Consider the following 19182-nt stretch of genomic DNA (forward strand, 5'->3'; position numbering starts at 1 on the left):
ATACAGTTTCTCCAATTTCTGTCAGCCACGCCCTTGTTTCATTGCTTGGACGGTCAAATGGTGTAGTGGTAAGTGGCCCTGACTACTATACCGAAGATCCCGGGTTCGATCATCATAGCAACGAGGCGGTGCTTTGGTGGTTCTAACCTTAACACTTCGAAATGAAATCAAATGAAATATCGTTTATTTCTTGTCGTAGAATTTACAATTAACACTTCAGACCTACTTAATAATATAAGCTATCCCGGCAGCATGTCATATTTATCAACACGACACGATAAGAAGAAGTATATACAGTCTGAGGAGCATCTGAGGAGGGATGTCAAGGATTTTCCCGTGTCTAATCACTTTGGCAGATGACTAAAGTGTTGATTAAAAAAACGTACTTAGTTTGTAAACATTATTTAGCAATTTTACGCCTGCCGGTTGAAGTTAATAGTGTTCATTATAATGCAGTTACAATGTTATTTGAATGCATCCATTCTTCGAGCTACAAAAGTATACACAACTACAGGGTGTTACAGATGTGGTATACTGAGCCGATATGGGGTGATTCAACTCTTCATTCTGGAGCAGTTGGAGAAAAATTTGGTCTCCAATAGCAAAAAGGAGAAAAAGTCATGAGACCAACAAAGTTTCTATGGAGAAGACAATTAAAGCAATTTGTTTTTTTCAGAACTAGTTGAACAAAAGTTGTTTCGAATGACCCTCTGCCTGACTCACACACAATTACACCACACATTTATTTATTTATTTATACTTTACTGCACAATTTACAATCGTAATAATGTATGTACAATTAGGTGGACTTAATGCTAAAAGCATTTTCTGCCAGTCAACCTGCAGGAGGTACAAGGATCAAAAAGTACGGGTGTACAAAAAAGAAAAAAAAAGATCAAAACATAATTATGATTGTGGAGTTCCTAAAATAAAATAATACCTAAACCCTAAAACTAAGTAAATAAATATATAAACCCTAAACCTACTAATAACAAAATACTATACAATACACATAAATCCTAAATATATACACATATATACTATATATATATATATATACAAGAAAAGACTGCCTAATTAATCTGTTCCAAATTGCTGAGGTAAATTAAGGTAGCCTTTTCCGTTTGGGAGTAATTTGTTGCTATGTCACTAAAACTCTTTCATTGTTGTGAGTGTATTAGTAAACTAATACGTATTATTCAATTATTATTCAATTATTTATAAGTAGTTTAGGGACCTAATAAGTGTATTAGGTCCCTAAACTACTTATAAATAATTACTCCTCCAATGAAGCCTTTGTCCACCACGCATTATACTTATTTCTAAGTAGTTTAGGGACCTAATACACTTATTAGGTCCCTAAACTACTTATAAATAATTGAATAATATCCTAGTTCCAGAGACTATTGCGCAGTATTTAAGATAATGCAGGATTCCTAAGAGCTTACGTTAGTACATTTATAATGATGAGATGATCTTAATAAAAACAATATGGTCGATACTTATTTACTTAAACTGATTTACATAACTTGTAACGTTTTCACAATTTATGATACCTACAATATGTGATATTTATTAAGTACTATGTATTGTTATTGTTAGGAAAAATACTTAGTTCATATTTATAACGTAAGTTAGCTACGCTATACGTATTAGTATTGTAGCGACACATGTTATAGTCACGTTTTGCAATGTCAGCTTTCTAGTAACTTCCAGTAGCGAACAATGCGCAGACGCTAGTCGTCTCGCGCCCGTCACTTAGAACACACTTAAGAAAATGTAATTTGGTTCAATAAATAGTTTGGCCTCAAGAATCCTGCATTCGTCATTTACCATCAACCCCATAGCCACCCACATGTAACCCTAAACTGGTGACCCCGACAATCTGAACACGCAACCTTCGGAAGAAATTATAGAGTCAGCACGGCGATGACGCGGCATGGAACGGCGCAGCATGGAACGGCGTGGACGAGACGGCTCCCCCAGCGAGGCCATGGGGTAACAACGACAACATCAGGAACATCATCTACTGGAAGAACATCACCCCTTCATAAATTTGGGCTACTTATACAACGAAGAAGAAATAAGCGTATCGAAGCATCTCAAGTCAGAACCTGGACGAGCGGAACACATAGAAGGTACGATTGCGCGTTCACGACGGAAGGTCAACGGGCGGTAATCGGCGCTTCTGAAGTTAGCGAGTTTGGGCGGTTTCCTCGCTGCGAGGCTGCCGAGCTGGAGCATAGTGGACTGGTCACCCACGCGGAGGCTCACTCGAGGGTCCTCAAGGAAGTTCCCGCCAGGATGGATGAGAAATGCTAAGAAAGAAGCTATTTTTAGATCAGAACTTGCAACATGGTTCAATCACACACGAGGTCGAATTCGCAGAACCGAGGTAGCAGCGTTCATCTTGCACGGTCAGCGGAATGTGATAAGCGCGTCGCGAGTGAACAGAGTGCTACGTAGTTTTACCAAGTGGTTTATTGTGTGAGATTTATAAGTTTGATTTGTTAATTTTGTATCAGTATTGAAATGTAATTTTGTAATTTCTGTTTTGTTTGATATAATATGTTTCAAGTTTAAAGCTCCGTAAGAGAGGCTTTTGTAACATAGGTATTACGTATTGTACTTGAAAATTTTTGACAAAAATTTTGAAAAACGGGGGAAGTGATGTAGCGACACATGTTATAGTCACGTTTTGCAATGTCAGCTTTCTAGTAACTTCCAGTAGCGAACAATGCGCAGACGCTAGTCGTCTCGCGCCCGTCACTTAGAACACACTTAAGAAAATGTAATTTGGTTCAGTAAATAGTTTGGCCTCAAGAATCCTGCATTCGTCATTTACCATCAACCCCATAGCCACCCACATGTAACCCTAAACTGGTGACCCCGACAATCTGAACACGCAACCTTCGGAAGAAATTATAGAGTCAGCACGGCGATGACGCGGCATGGAACGGCGCAGCATGGAACGGCGTGGACGAGACGGCTCCCCCAGCGAGGCCATGGGGTAACAACGACAACATCAGGAACATCATCTACTGGAAGAACATCACCCCTTCATAAATTTGGGCTACTTATACAACGAAGAAGAAATAAGCGTATCGAAGCATCTCAAGTCAGAACCTGGACGAGCGGAACACATAGAAGGTACGATTGCGCGTTCACGACGGAAGGTCAACGGGCGGTAATCGGCGCTTCTGAAGTTAGCGAGTTTGGGCGGTTTCCTCGCTGCGAGGCTGCCGAGCTGGAGCATAGTGGACTGGTCACCCACGCGGAGGCTCACTCGAGGGTCCTCAAGGAAGTTCCCGCCAGGATGGATGAGAAATGCTAAGAAAGAAGCTATTTTTAGATCAGAACTTGCAACATGGTTCAATCACACACGAGGTCGAATTCGCAGAACCGAGGTAGCAGCGTTCATCTTGCACGGTCAGCGGAATGTGATAAGCGCGTCGCGAGTGAACAGAGTGCTACGTAGTTTTACCAAGTGGTTTATTGTGTGAGATTTATAAGTTTGATTTGTTAATTTTGTATCAGTATTGAAATGTAATTTTGTAATTTCTGTTTTGTTTGATATAATATGTTTCAAGTTTAAAGCTCCGTAAGAGAGGCTTTTGTAACATAGGTATTACGTATTGTACTTGAAAATTTTTGACAAAAATTTTGAAAAACGGGGGAAGTGATGTAGCGACACATGTTATAGTCACGTTTTGCAATGTCAGCTTTCTAGTAACTTCCAGTAGCGAACAATGCGCAGACGCTAGTCGTCTCGCGCCCGTCACTTAGAACACACTTAAGAAAATGTAATTTGGTTCAGTAAATAGTTTGGCCTCAAGAATCCTGCATTCGTCATTTACCATCAACCCCATAGCCACCTCATTATACCCTAAAGTATGATAAATATAATATAGGTACTATATACCTATACCTAATTAAGTATTACAATACTCTACTTATAATCGAGACGAATGAAAAAGTTTCAGTGACAAATAGCACCAAAATAGTCCTAAACAGAAAAGTCTGCATTTTTTGGGTGGAACTTTTTCATTACTCGAGTGTTTAATCCTAATCCTAACTATCCTAACTAATATTATAAATGCGAAAGTAACTGTGTCTGTCTGTCTGTCTGTTACTCTTTCACGCCAAAACTACTGAACGGATTTGAATGAAATTTGGTATACATATGGTATAGACCCTGGGAAAGAACATAGGCTACTTTTTATCCCGGAATTCCCACGGGAAAACTTTTTAAGGCGAAGCGAAGCTCGCGGGAACAGCTATATATGATTATACTAAAATAGAACGAGCGGATTTAATGTAGTGCTAACCTAATATTATTTTCATAGTTAATGCAATGTCAAATTTGTCTATTTAAAACTAAGCATTAATTTTTACCTTGAATTTTAGTACTTGAAAGTTGCGAAATTTTATTTACATTACTTAAACATACAGGGTAGTATTTTAACATCATTCGGCGGTAGGTAAGTACATAATTATGAGACAAATTCTTACTTTTTTTACATCACGTTTTTATCGCGACTTCAGAGTTGATCGCGGTATATCGGATAAGTACATTAATAATAGGTACAGTGTATAAGTATAATAACCAAAATTTATCTAATAAGTAATGCTTTTCTCCGATAAATTTAAGAAGAATAGTACAGTGCTCCAAAATTGATAATGCGCATAGAAATCTTTGACAGATCGGTTGTTTTCGATTATGTGACACATGATATTGACTCCTATTTCTTTCGTACAAGGTGCAAAATGCAAGTGTTTTTTTAAAGGCTCTTACGATTTAATGATTCGGGTGTAAAGATCTGCATGTGCATTATAAATTTTGGACAAGTGTACCTACATGAAACTTCACACCGCCTATTAAACAACTCATTGTAAGAGATTGTGAACAGATCAAGGCTTCCATTCACTGCCTACTAGTGGAGGTTAATATAACATATAGCTAAAAAACATAGCAAGTGATTTGCTCGCAACGAATAGCATTCGCTTTATGAACGCGCAAATGCTGCTATAATTATAACGCGACGCGCCCTCGCGATCTTAGCTCGCAAAATTGGACAGCGTCTGCCCGCGGCCGTTGCCACGACGCTACTGCTGTGCTAGAAATAGCGGAGCGGCTCTGCTATTTCTCGCAGCCGCGAGACGTGGCGCGCGATAACCGCGCAGGCGATATTCATTTGCTTTGTAGCGTCTCGCTCTCTCAACGGTGCAACGTCGCGCGACTCGCGTGTGACAGAGCGAGACGCTGCGAAGCTGCAAGCTTCACTACGCAATAGCGCTCCGCTATCTGCTGAAATTAGCTCCGCAGTCGCGATTTGGCAACGGCCACGGGTGGCCGCTATGCTAATTGTGCCTCGCGCAACGTTACGAATTACGATCGCGTTGTTTGTTTTGTTGCATTTGCGTGCTGTAAATAAATATTTGTAAATATACATAATAATAAATAGTTTAAATAGTAACGTATTAAAATAGGTATAGTGTTTATTTAGGTTTAGTGTAAAATTGAAAATAAATAGTGTTTGTGTAAGTGTAAATAGGTACTTAGTACTTTCTAACGGACAATTTGGTTCTGAGGACAATTTCGTATTTTAAATGTTTTGTGAATGTGTGTGATTGAACTTTGACTGGACAATTTACCTATCTTTACTTTACGTGTGTTTTCGTAAGTGGATGAAACATTGAAAGGATATTACTTTGTGGTTTTAAAGTGTTTTGTGTAAATAGTTATTGCAATTAAAGAACGTTTGACAATAATTCATAAAAATGAAGAGAAACAGTGATGTGCCATTATGGAAACAGTGATGTGCCATTATAGACAGTCCTAAGCCAGTAAAGTATGAAGGAAATTTCATTGGTTTTTTCATCAATTTTTTTTTCCATCAATTTTTTTTTTTGCTCTTTAATATCGTTATAACCTAGCGGATTAAATAACCTGCTATAAATGTGTAACATAGCGTCTGTAGCGTGTTATCAAAATGTAGCCGTTTTTCCCACCACTACTGCCTACGTAACCCTACTAAAGGTGCTTGACTCTCAGACGACTTTAACTAAGCTAACTGTGCAACAGAAACAAGTGCCACTACACAACACAACTATAACTACTAAACTTTATAATTTCTGACTCCTATCAGGATTTTTTAGTTTTTTCTTCTTCATGATTTTAAGGCTACCAGTTAGAGAGCCTAACCAAGGTTAAAATTCAACGATGTAGGTATATCATCGCTTTTGCAGTGAAGGAAAACATCGTGATGAAACCTGCATATTATTTAAGATTAGCACATCTAGCTATGTGAATTCACCAACCCGCAGTTGACCAGCGTGATGGGTAAAGGTCCAAGCTAAGGAAGGCAGTTTAGACCTTGGGGATATGCACAACGGTTCCATTCGAGAGAGCCAGGTGCAGGTACTGACACCCCCACAGAGAATAGAATAGAATTTATAATATATTTAATATATAAATTTTATATAATAGAATTTATGGGATAATGTGTGTGTGTTAGAACATTAAATGTTTGTTCGTTTGTTCACACGAGATTAATTACCGTGGCACAAACAACAAATCTATCATTAAATGGCGATGTGTGTGAATTAGGTATAATTTTATACGCTCTTGGTCTAAATTCTTACGTACAGACAAAGTCAAGTGTCAATGCTAAGCTGTATTGGAACTTGGAACTAATAGCTAGGTATCTACCACACACACACACCTTAGATTCACAATATATACGATCCGACCTAATCATAACTAATCCTAACTAAGGTTCAATTCAATATAAATGCCAAATTTTGAACTTATTGTACCCGCGAGCTTCGCTTCGCCTTAAAAAGTTTTCCCGTGGGATTTCCGGGATAAAACGTAGCCTATGTTCTTTCTCAGGGTCTAGACCGTATGTATACCAAATTTCATTCAAGTTCAGTAGTTTTGGCGTGAAAGAGTAACATACAGACAGACAGACACAGTTACTTTCGAATTTATAATATGATATTAGTTAGGATTCATCTGTCTTCTATAACCACATATTAGTCGCGCTGGAGAAGTACTCATATATCTTTTGCCGACCATACATTTTGTATAATGATTAGCGTTCTATGTCAATATCCAATTGTGCTAAATACGTCTGGGGTCATATTCATATTAATACGTAGACCAATTTTATTGGCAATACAAAATGTCAGTTATAGTTGTTGCTACGGTATCATTCGATACGATATCATCGGTGGCAGTGGGCTGGTCATATCTGCCGAAGAACCGATAACCGTTGGGGTAGACGAGTTCTCGAGTAGAGACCACGAACAGGTAAACGCAGCGTGGGACGCCCTCCTGCCCGCTGGACTAACGACCTTAGGCGGGTGGCGGGTAGTGGTTGGATGAGGAAGGCCGAGGACCGAGTGTTGTGGCGCTCCTTGGGAGAGGCCTATGTCCAGCAGTGGATGATTATTGGCTGATGATGATGATGATTATACCTCCTACTTGCATTTCTGAAAGATCTATCCCATCAAAAACTACTAAACTAAACTAAATACTTGTCAAAAAAAACAAGTCTCGTAACTCAGTTGTTCTACGGTAAAAAGTTGTGAGATCCATCCCAACAAACATTGTACCCTCAGTTACAGCTATTATTATAACTTTAACCTGTATAACTGTGTTATAATTATCTCAGTTCTAACATAAAGCGATAAAGATGAGTTAAAAAATGAAATTAGTGTTAACAGCAGGTTTAAGAGTTAAAATGGTATTAGTCAAAGCAATTATAATTAAGATGTTATAGGTTCAAACTGTTTCTAGAACCTAAAGCTATACAAGAGTGCTCACTGACACCTGTTAACACTTATGGTTGTTAAGTGGTTTCCTTTAATACTCATATAAATCTTTAGGTGTCATATTGAATTTAGACTGCAGGAATTGGTTGTAAAAGAGATTTTGTCAAGAGCGCAGTGAGACGAGATTCTAACAGTGTTGGAAAACTCAACAATGCAGTTTTAATCTTTAAGGTTAACTTAACTTACGCTTATTGCGTTAGGCAAGTAGACTGTAAAAGTAACGGTGTTAAGCAAGACTGTGCGGATCGACTAAGACTGCATAATACCCTTGGCTAAGGGTGTTCTATTTCAAAAAGTGTAATAGATGACTTAGGTGAGTCTATATATCTTAAATGTAAGTTCGCCATTTGCATTGGCGACCTAACCTATAAATTGCTGGGATAAACAATATTTTGCTTTAAAATACTTAACTATTTACGTCAATGATTTCAAAAGGAAGGATACGCCCTTCAGAACATTTTACTCAAACCTTCTTCATACAAGCAAAATTACTGCCATCTGTCATAATTTGTTGGAACTATGTCAGAGCCGAGCTACTTATCCTGACGACGCAACCTTGTACGTGCGTTCATATTTTACCGTCACCGGACAGTAGGTACATAATAATATGAGTGAGTTGCATGCGGCCATTGTAGACTTTGGTAGTAAAATAATTATCGCTTTAAAATGTGTTTATTTATTAATTAAGGATGATACGATATTCCATATTCCTTTTTGACCTTCGTATCATAGTTTTTGTAGCCTTTCACAACAAAAATAGGCATATTTATCACAAGAAACAAAGACTATCTCTCCGTCACAGACAACTGTCGACTGAGGACCGTTGGCCCTAAAATGTCTATTTTAGGGCCAACGCGCGGGTGCCATTTTCTTGAGTGGTTTGGCCTGTCCTTACGCAGTAATATATATGTCAATGATTTACGTGAATTTTGTGATTCCAGTCATGCCAATCGATTTATTAAACTAATGGACATACAGCAACGATAGAAAAAAATACAAAATTTAGTCGTCTATTTTATATTTACTTATGTTTCCTTTGAAATCCTTCATAAATTCGGAGCGCATTAAAATTGAGGTGGGGAATATGGTATACATTACAGTAAAATTACAAGGGCATATTATTTTCAGTTCACAAAACATGAATAATTTCAAGTTATTATATTATATTTACTGTAATTTAGTATTAATCAATACTTTCACTTTAATACTGTCGCGTATGATTGCTGTTGACACTATTATTTTCAAAGACATACAACTTGTATGGTAAAAGTGTATTCAAAAAACGGTAACATGCTCACTTAACCCTTTTTTATCAAACAAATAAGAGTCAGGGTGTCAAATAACCATTCTATAACTACAACTATACCGGTAAAATTTCTAGCTGAGAGTGATTAAACGCTCTTAAATAGTAACTTTAGCACTTCAATGAAACCGTACTACAGGCTTTCAATAACTTAAACACTTCAATGACACCGTTTTACAGACTTTCTAAAGCCTTTACTCTCAAAATCGTGGGCCTCTTTCGTGGTTATAAGTGAGTTAGAGCACTCTCCTACACTCTTATACAGCTATGTCTTAACACTTTGATTTTCGAATGGAACCTTTATACAAATGATATGAGAGTTTTTTTAACGCTACGGTGCTAGTTGGGATGTAATACCAAGGCGATAAGACTAAGCCATCGCATGGAAGCACGTGTTAATTAAATCATTTAGTGCGATGACCAAGTCAATATATTTATATAAAACATTAAAGATTTTTAAGATTGAGATGAGTGCGTGGATAAGCCGTGCCCCCAAATATTTTAGTTTTCCCTTGATTCATACACCAAACACTACTACTTTTATTCCAAATTTGAAGCTTCTAGGACTGCTAGAAGTGCCTTAGAATTTTTATGATCGGTGAGTGAGTGTGTGAGTCAGTGACAAAATTAAGAAACTTTGACCCGTTATAATAAATAAATAAATAAATAAATATGTGGGGACATCTCACACACGGCCATCCGACCCCAAGCTAGGCAGAACCTGTGTTATGGGTGTCAGACAGCTGATATATCTACACAAATACATAGATAGATAGATACTAAATATAAATATCAACACCCAAGACCCGAGAACAAATATCTGTATAATTCTTAAACTACTGGTTCAAATTGAACGAAATTTGAAATATACCGTGTCTTTACAATGCCTGCATGGTTAGTGAAAATTCAGTCTTCTAGTTTTATCCACAACGAAGTTACAGGGGGTCGAAAATGGCCTGAATTGCTTCGAGAAAAGGATGGTACGGCCGTGCCGCTTTTTTGCTCGACTTGGTGGGGGCACTGCCGTGCCCCCAGATACAGGGTGTTTTAAAAGGGTAAGTTTCAAATATAAATAGCGGTATGAAGTTGACTTAGGAGGTTATTCTAAACAACTTTATTTCTTTATGTTCATGGTTGCCTGTAAGAGATCGCTCTTAGCGATAAAGCCTACTGTTTTTTTTTTTTTTTTTCTTATTGTAATAGGAATTCTATTGTTATCTTCTACGACTTTTAAAATTTCGAGCTTACTTACCACAATCATCATCACGATGAGCGTATAAAGTGCATTACTTTTTAAATGTTACTAACATTAACCACCCGGTTCACCTTAAGTTTCGCGGGTTAATCTTAAGTTTAACTTAAAACCTAAGAATAGAATAGAATTTGTTTTATTGGACGTAAAATTTTACTATTAAGTATTTGTCCATTGTCATAATATAATATTACTCTACCACCATTTCACAAAGGCCCCGTCATTAAGGAGGAAAGAAATGGCGAAAGATAACATAAGCAAGTATCATCAACAAACAAACTGAACCACTGGCCATCACCCCACGTGCTCTTATCAATATGTACCATCAAGGCTGCCCCAATTCAATCATTTCACTTGAACTTGCTCGGAGTCATTGTCGAAATATTGTCTATGAAGACACTTCCCGGTTCCCTCAAAGTGATATAAAAGTAAATAAAATAAATAAATAAATATGTGGGGACATCTCACACACGGCCATCCGACCCCAAGCTAGGCAGAACCTGTGTTATGGGTGTCGGACAGATGATATATCTACACAAATACATAGATACTAAATATAAATATCAACACCCAAGACCCGAGTACAAATATCTGTCTATAAACAAATATCTGCCCCAGCCGGGAATCGAACCCGGGACCTTCGGCTCAGTAGTCAGGGTCACTAACCACTGCGCCATTCGGTCGTCAGGCCGTATATGTACAGGGTGTTGCAAAGGTGATATAAAAAGCCGAAAGGGGGTGACTCGGGGGTTTAATCTAGACAACATTTGTTCTATGACTTTGCGTACGAAAATTCTTTTTTTTAACTTTTTACTATGAACGCTTGCATAGTTTGTTCACGAATTTTCAAAAGTTGTAGAACAAAAGTTGATTGGAATGACCTCTTGAATCCCACTTTCGGCTCAGTATACCACTTTTCAACACCCTGTATATACTTGTACGTAGATGGAGTCCGACGATACGCTAACATTGCAACGGATAAAAGATATATTTGTTTGTAACTGAAACTGTTAACAGAACCTGAAACGGTTCATCAACAGTCGATTGCCTGTTAACGTAAATATTTTTTTTACGGATTCTTAAAAAAATATTGTGGTAATTACAGTTTTCAGGGCAAGAAAGAGCCTTTTGTTTGTACTAAAAGTACCGATAGCATGTCAGCTCTATCGTTCGGTTTTTTTTTATCCAGCTGGAGTTCTCAAAATATTATGGAACGATCTCCTATGGTTTAAGAAATGTGCCATATTGTTGTGTCTACATGTGTATGTATCTTCTTAGATATACTATACCTACTTCAGCTATCACGTTTTTAATGCGTTCATTGAGCTTAAAATGTTATAATGACCTTTTAAAACTAGTATTTTTTTTAATTATCTATTCGTTAATTATTAATATGCGTAACTGCTTAAGTACCTACATATGCATAATATACTTTCAATTTCATTCAAAACTTGTATGTATTATTATTAAATTTATTATTTGGTTAGTATGTTAAGGTCTTTGCGTTGCGATTTTTTAGTATTATTCCATTGCCGTTTGCGGGTCACGCTAAGATATAAAAAAAACTAAAAGTGGTATATAAATCCTAATCATAACTATCTTAACTAATCATAACTATCTTAACTAATCATAACTATCTTAACTAATCCTAACTTCCTAACTAATACCTAATCTCTGATTTTTAATTGGAAAGAATTCTGACATTTTATAAGTGATGCTACTAAAAAAGTTCTTTACCGAAAAAATAAAAAATTGCGATCCATTTCTGGGCAATAATTTTTTCTTAATATTTTTATACAAAAAGATAAATCTAAATATTTACTTGCTCAAGTTAACTAATACAAAAATAACAAATATTTCAATATAATAGCTGTTCCCGCGAGCTTCGCTTCGCCTTAATAAGTTTTCCCGTGGGAATTCCGCAATAAAAAGTAACATATGTGTTAATCCAGGGTGTCAGCTAACTTCATTCCAAATTTCATTAAAATCGGTTCAGCCGTTTTGACGTGAAGAAATAACAAACATACACACATACATACATACATACATACACATATACACTTACAAACTTTCGCATTTATAATATGAAGTAGGATCACGACTCACGACCCATGTATCGAATTAATTTTAATTGCTTTATTTTATTCTTTAGCATGGCATCACTTCCTACTAAATTCAGGGATAATAAACCTTTTTAATCAATTTCAAAAAAAGATTGTCTATTCGGTAAGTACATATAATATGTTCGGTATGTATGTAAGATTATTGGAACTGCACCATATTGACATATGACAATATACGAGTATTAGGGCTAATAAACAAATATTCAAAATTTTATAAATGTTTATGTACCTATGTACGTTTATATGCTTGTTGGTATGTATGTTTGTCCACGCATATCTCCGAAACGATTGATCCGATTGTCACTATTCTTTTTGAGGGTTCCGTACCTCAAAAGGAAAAAAAGGAACCCTTATAAGATCACACTTTGTTGTCACCACCTTTTTTCTCGGAAACGGGTAAAGATATCAAGCTGATATTTCGTATAGATGTACATAATTATGATGAAATTAAAAGGAAAACTACCTCAGGTAATTAAGTATACTTGTACGGAACACTCACTGCGCGAGTCCAACTGGCTCAGTCGGGTAAGCGCCCGCTTCTCAAGCAAGAGATGCGGGTTCGAATCTCGGCGCTGACATGTAGGTAACAATGAGTTCTTTGAATTTAAGTACAATGTATACCATCGCTCTTACGGAGAAGGAAAACATCTGTGATCATATGTGAACCCACCAACACCGCAGTGGACCAGCGTGGTGGGAAATGGTCCAAGCTTAGGAAGGCAGTATGGAGATGCTGGAGGCGGGTTCCGCTCATCTGGCATAATCTTTATTGACCAAAACTCATTTCGCATAACTCGTATGGTCTAAACTTTTTTGGTCGAACCATCACTTTGCCAAGACTTATGTGACATAAGGCTCGTTTCGTCTAAAACTCTTTAGGCACAATCTTTAAACACCTAAGTTTCGTTTGGTCAAATTTATGTTCGTCTATACCTATGTATAATCTTGTTTCTCCTAATGTTATCTTAATAAATAATATATTAAGTATGTAGGTAAATCCCCTTTTAATTTGGAGCGCCGCACTTAATAAAATGGATACAGGGACTAAAAAAAATATATTATAGTCTCAGATGTCCAGACTCGTATTGAAAAAGTGCCCAGCCCAAAAAGGTTTGTGATCTCTGATTTGTCTAAAATTGATAACTGTCAGAATTCCGTAAGATTACTAATAACAGTGTATATGTATTACTAGTTGCTCCCTCAAGCTTCGCTTTGCCTTAAAAAGTTTTCCCGTGGGAATTCCGGGATAAAAAGTAGCCTATGTTCTTTCCCAGGGTCTAGACCGTATGTATACCAAATTTCATTCAAATCCGTTCAGTAGTTTTGGCGTGAAAGAGTAACAGACAGACAGACAGACATACAGACAGACAGACAGACAGACACAGTTACTTTCGCATTTATAATATTAGTTAGGATTAGTTAGGAAGTTAGGATTATAAATGCGAAGGTAACTGTGTCTGTCTGTTACTCTTTCACGCCAAAACTACTGAACGGATTTCAATGAAATTTGGTATACATATGGTCTAGACCCTGGGAAAGAAGATAGGATACTTTTTATCCCGGAATTCCCATGGGTTTTTTTTAAAGCGAAGCGAAAAAGTAAAATCTGAATCCACAGACAGACAAGAAAACTGGTTTTGTGGGTCATTTAGTAATAATGTTGTGTGATTTATGATTAATAAATAAATTGAAAGCTGAAAAAAGTATATATGTAACTGTACAACAGCCCTCGTTTTACGTCGGGGTTTAAAATACTTATATAATTATTAGCACCATTTTAAGCAGTTTTAATTGCGGTATACACCTACCTATCTAGGTACTGTGGGTACCTAATAATGATAATGATCATCAAGACCACACAAATATGATTTTTAATTTTGCAGATAAGTACTTACTGAAGACGGAAGTGAATTAACCGTGCTAACAAAAAATGGTCCATATTAAATTAAATTAAATAAGAACACACGCTAAAATACATATTACTACAGTCGTCGAAATATAAGAGGCCCGTTTGGACAGCTACAAAATGTATGGGATGACAGCTAGTGTCAAATCAAAATCATTAAAAATCTAAACAATAAGTAACTTTTGGTGCATCAAAAGTTCTTTTTCTTTTCGATTGTTAAATAATAGGCCAGATACTCGTAATTATGTCTTTTTATGTATTACTAGATGTTCCCGCGCGCTTCGCTTCGCCTTAAAAAGTTTTCCCGTGGGAATTCCGGGATAAAAATTAGCCTATGTTCTTTCCCAGGGTTTAGACAGTATGTATACCAAATTTCATTCAAATCCGTTCAGTAGTTTTGGCGTGAAAGAGTAACAGACAGACAGACAGACAGACAGACACAGTTACTTTCGCATTTATAATATTAGTTAGGATATCAAGTAAATCAAGAGTAACTAAATAGGAAATTTGTGTAGGTGTCCAAACGGGCCTATTATATTTATGTCGACGACTGTAGTAACTAAAAAAACATATAAAAAGAAAAAACTAAAGTCCCAATTATTTTACTAAGGGCTGATTTTTCAATTTTTCAATGGTGTGATAAGTTTTATCTGGGGAATAATTCTGATGCTGTCACGTCTGAATGTTTGTATGAGACAGCAACAATTTTATTCGACAGATAGCTTTTATCTGCCCATTGAAAAATCAGCCCTAAGTATACCTAAGTAGCTTTTGATTAGAAAGGTAGATGTACTTATATGTAAAGCAGGCATGCACTATTAGTGTATATTGGTCAGTAAATAGGTTAGGTACGTGTTAATTTAAGACACTCGTGTAGGTTGGTTTGGTTTTTGAGTGCATTTCGATCGAAATTAGTGTATATTAGTCAGTAAAGTGTTAATTTTAGACACTTATCGGTGCGTTAAGGTTTTGGTAATTTAGCGTGTATTGGTTAGTAAAAACACACGTTACGTGTTTAGTCTAGACACTTATAGGTTATTCAGAGGCCATGATTTTTTATCATTAATGGTCAATTAGGTGCCTAATTAAAGTTTAATGGTTTTATTAAAATTCGTGTTCGCCGTTCTCATTTATTCCATAAGTATTTTATTCACCAAAAGGTTGCCTGGAAGAACTCGCTTTTTGCGATAAGGCCGCCCATTGAGCTAACTCTTACTTGTAACGTTTATGGTTTGTGTTTCAATGAAGTTAATACTGTACTATATTGTAAAATAAATTATTAATTGATGATCATTTTTAGATAAACAAACACGGGCATAAAAAATAGTTAGGATTTAGGATCTTACAGGTTTACACATTAAACACAGAGGACATACAGCTGCAGCTACACGGGTTCGTTATCGACGTAGACGAATGCCGGTATATCGCGATTCGCCATAAATACGGCGCAGTGTAGGCAAGTTTATCAATGTCGATATTTATTGAAATTCCTTAACCCGTGCCAATATATTTAAAAGCAATCAAAATAAGATCAACTAAACTTACCGTTTTCCATTAGCAACTTTAGCAAGTAAGTAAGTACTTAGAGATAATGTTTAATCAATTAAAAACCAATTTAATTGAGTATCTAGGCAGTGTTCTCCGCAAGGCACTAACACTTATACTAATAAAATTAATAAATGAACAACTTTCATAGACTTGATAAGCTACACAATATATAAATACATAGGTAGGTACATAATATACTGACCTGCACTTTATCAATTGTCGGAGTCAAACACTACACTGACACCATTTTAATTTTAATTATGTACAATAACCTCGCCAAAAATATAACTAAGTAAGTAAACCTCAATTAAATTGATAATAAAACAAACACTTAAACTAGGCTGTTTACGCAAAAGCGCAAACCACTCTTAAAAAAAAGTTTGTCAGTTTTGTTTTTAAATTTGATTTTCGCGCGCGTGCGTTTACAAAGATCGCTGCGAGTGACGATGTCTGCGTTTGCCTATTACGAAATAACTGATGTTGGCCTTAGCCGTGCGATGTGAGCCAGTAGGTATCGCCGAAGATCTAGCTGCATTATATTTATTGTTAATGACAACTAACGAAGGACACATTTAAATAAATAGGATTTTGGTTTAAATGTTGTTTCGTTCGAATACTTACAGTATTAGCGCAAAAACTGAACATCCTCCTTCAGAACATAATAAATTATAATTTGACGGCCGAATGGTGTAGTGCTTAGTGACCCTGACTGCTATGCCGAAGGTCCCGGGTTCGATTCCCGGCTTGGGCAGATATTTGTCTAAAGACAGATATTTGTACTCGGGTCTTGGGTGTTGATAATTTATATTTAGTATCTATCTATCTATGTATTTGTGTAGATATAATATCAGCTGTCCGACACCCATAACACAGGATCGGATGGCCGTGTGTGAGATGTCCCTACATATATATTTATTTATTATTAATATATGTATATAAGTACTTATCCATAAATGAAACTGCGGTAAAATGGTTTTCTATCGATTGGTTTAGTGACCCACTGAACTAAGTGGCGTGGCGCTCGGGGTGTAGTCTGGTAGAAATCACTCTTAGTAATAAGGCCGCCAATGTTATGTAGGTAATTCTTTTTGTAATTTCTGTGTTTGTGTGCAGTAGAGAATTATCTATCTTTGGACGGCCCGGCAGTGTTGTTGGTTGTTGGTCTGCACGCTGACTCTTGTGCCTGGGGTGTTCTATCGACATAGGTGTACGGTGGCCTGCGCCTAAAAGTATACAGGCGAAGTTTTTAAAATAGCGATTTCAAGCTCACATGCTGCTCAAGCACATCCACATAAACACCACTGCTACACACATCACACGCAACACGTCCCCGGATTTATAACAGATGTAGCTGGTCCCTTCATCATCAGGGATCGCTATTTTTAAAACTCCGCCTGTATACTTTTAGGCGCAGGCCACCGTACATTAAATTGTTTGGACAAAAGGTGGGCTTAATGCTAAGAGCATTTTCTACCAAAAAATGGACGACTGTTGGGTGATTAGATGATTATGGCTACGACTATTTGTTTGTATTTGCAGGGAATATTTATACATTAAATGCGTAATTAAATGGTATTTATGGAGATAGTAGAGATCAAATACTATAATAATAAATATGATTTACTTATCGTCATTTACAGCGGATATATTTTTAGTTAGTAATGGCTTTTGATCTTTTCCACGAGTAAAGGCATACTTTTTGGGGCATGTTAGGGATTTTTGAGTCAAAAATATAACTTACCAAGGGCCTGTTTCACAATTTCTGGATAGTGGCTACCATGGCTACATGTGGAATAAAATACATGCTGTCACTCTCTGTAATGTTATTTGAAAGTGACAGCATGTCTTTTACCCAGAGATATGTCAACCTTTTACCCCACAGGTAGCCATTGTGAAACAAGCCCTATGTACCTTATGTATGGTATAAGTACTTACCTATTACCTATTATAAGGGAATTTTTATATACTTATCGATAAAATAATATATTATTTCATTCATATATCTTCCACCACGTGTCTTAGGATCAAACTGGGCACTGGTGTGGCAAACCATCCCTTTTTCCGACTGTATGTACCTACATTATTTTCTAGAGTAATCTGTATTCACAACAAGTAAGTACCTATATACAGTGTACATACGTATCTGCTAAGTAACTTCATTCGTAAGTATGTAGGTACAATTGTAGGTACATAATAAGCTATTCTAATCTAAGTACAAACAAATAAGATAACACCAGAGTTCCTAGCCAGCACTTATTGTATCCGTGTCAACGAGTGTGACCTAAGATTAGCCTGTCCATCTTCCTGGAATAGTCTAGAATCTAGATTGGTTTGCCTAGTTTATACACACTCAATTAGAAAGTATATTTCACATTTTATTACACATGAGTGAGACCAATCACCGATGGGGTAGTCATATAATATATAAACACTCACACTTTGTACTAATGTAGGTACTCCCTTGCAGGGTAGGCAGAGGTGCATTGCTGCACCCACTTTTCGCCAGTGTTTATGTTAGTCCCAATGTAATAGGGGGCGGGCCTATTGCCATTTTACGGGCACATCCAAGACCCGAGAACAAATATCTGTGTTTAAACAATTATCTGCCCCGGCCGGGAATCGAACCCGAGACCTTCGGTACAAGAGTCAGTGTTGCTAACCGCTGCGCCATCCGTCGACCTTAGGCGGGTGACGGGAAGTGGTTGGATGAGGAAGGCCGAGGACCGAGTGTTGTGCGCTCCTTGGGAGAGGCCTTTGTCCAGCAGTGGATGATTATTGGCTGATGATGATTTGAAGATAATAATACTTCTATCATCAAGATTTGATTACTATGTTTGTAAGTAGTTTTTATAGTTTTGTAAAAAAGCGCGTGTAAATTAATTACTTAACTGTAACATAAGTACCTAGCGTCATAAATAGTCATAATATCATAAAACAGTCATTAGGTATACTTACTTATCTGTAAGTAAGTAGTTAAGTATTATGTGTTTCTGCTACAGAACCCAAAAAAAAATTACCTGCCTACCAATAAAGGATGTAAAAGCGCAACGCATTTCTAAATTCTTATCGCGAATTAATTCGAAGGTTTTAGGATCGCATATTCATTATCAGTGTTTTATTAATTTATTTATAAAAGCTAATTATTTCAATTTAAAAGTAGGTCTTCAGATTTTATACCTATAGCTATTTTATAGGTCTTGCGCCCCGTGCT

General features: G+C 36.8%; 1 protein-coding gene across 2 annotated transcripts in view; it reads right to left on the minus strand.

The window, feature by feature from the left end:
• Positions 1 to 16450, minus strand: part of LOC125488479 (scavenger receptor class B member 1-like) — a 41379-nt gene extending 24929 nt beyond the window's left edge. Inside the window, exon 1 of one of the 2 annotated variants that reach the window (XM_048632032.1) lies at positions 16174 to 16450. Coding sequence is in view for 1 of the 2 variants with exons in the window: in XM_048632031.1 (XP_048487988.1) it covers positions 15969 to 15978 (10 nt within the window). In the remaining variant the exon portion in view is untranslated. Of the gene's footprint in view, positions 1 to 15968; positions 16109 to 16173 lie in introns of those variants that run through there. The other variant, XM_048632031.1, reaches the window with a different exon arrangement.
• Between the last annotated feature and the right edge of the window lie 2732 nt (positions 16451 to 19182).

The sequence above is a fragment of the Plutella xylostella genome, chromosome 30 (genome assembly GCF_932276165.1).
Source record: "Plutella xylostella chromosome 30, ilPluXylo3.1, whole genome shotgun sequence".
Taxonomy (NCBI): domain Eukaryota; kingdom Metazoa; phylum Arthropoda; class Insecta; order Lepidoptera; family Plutellidae; genus Plutella; species Plutella xylostella.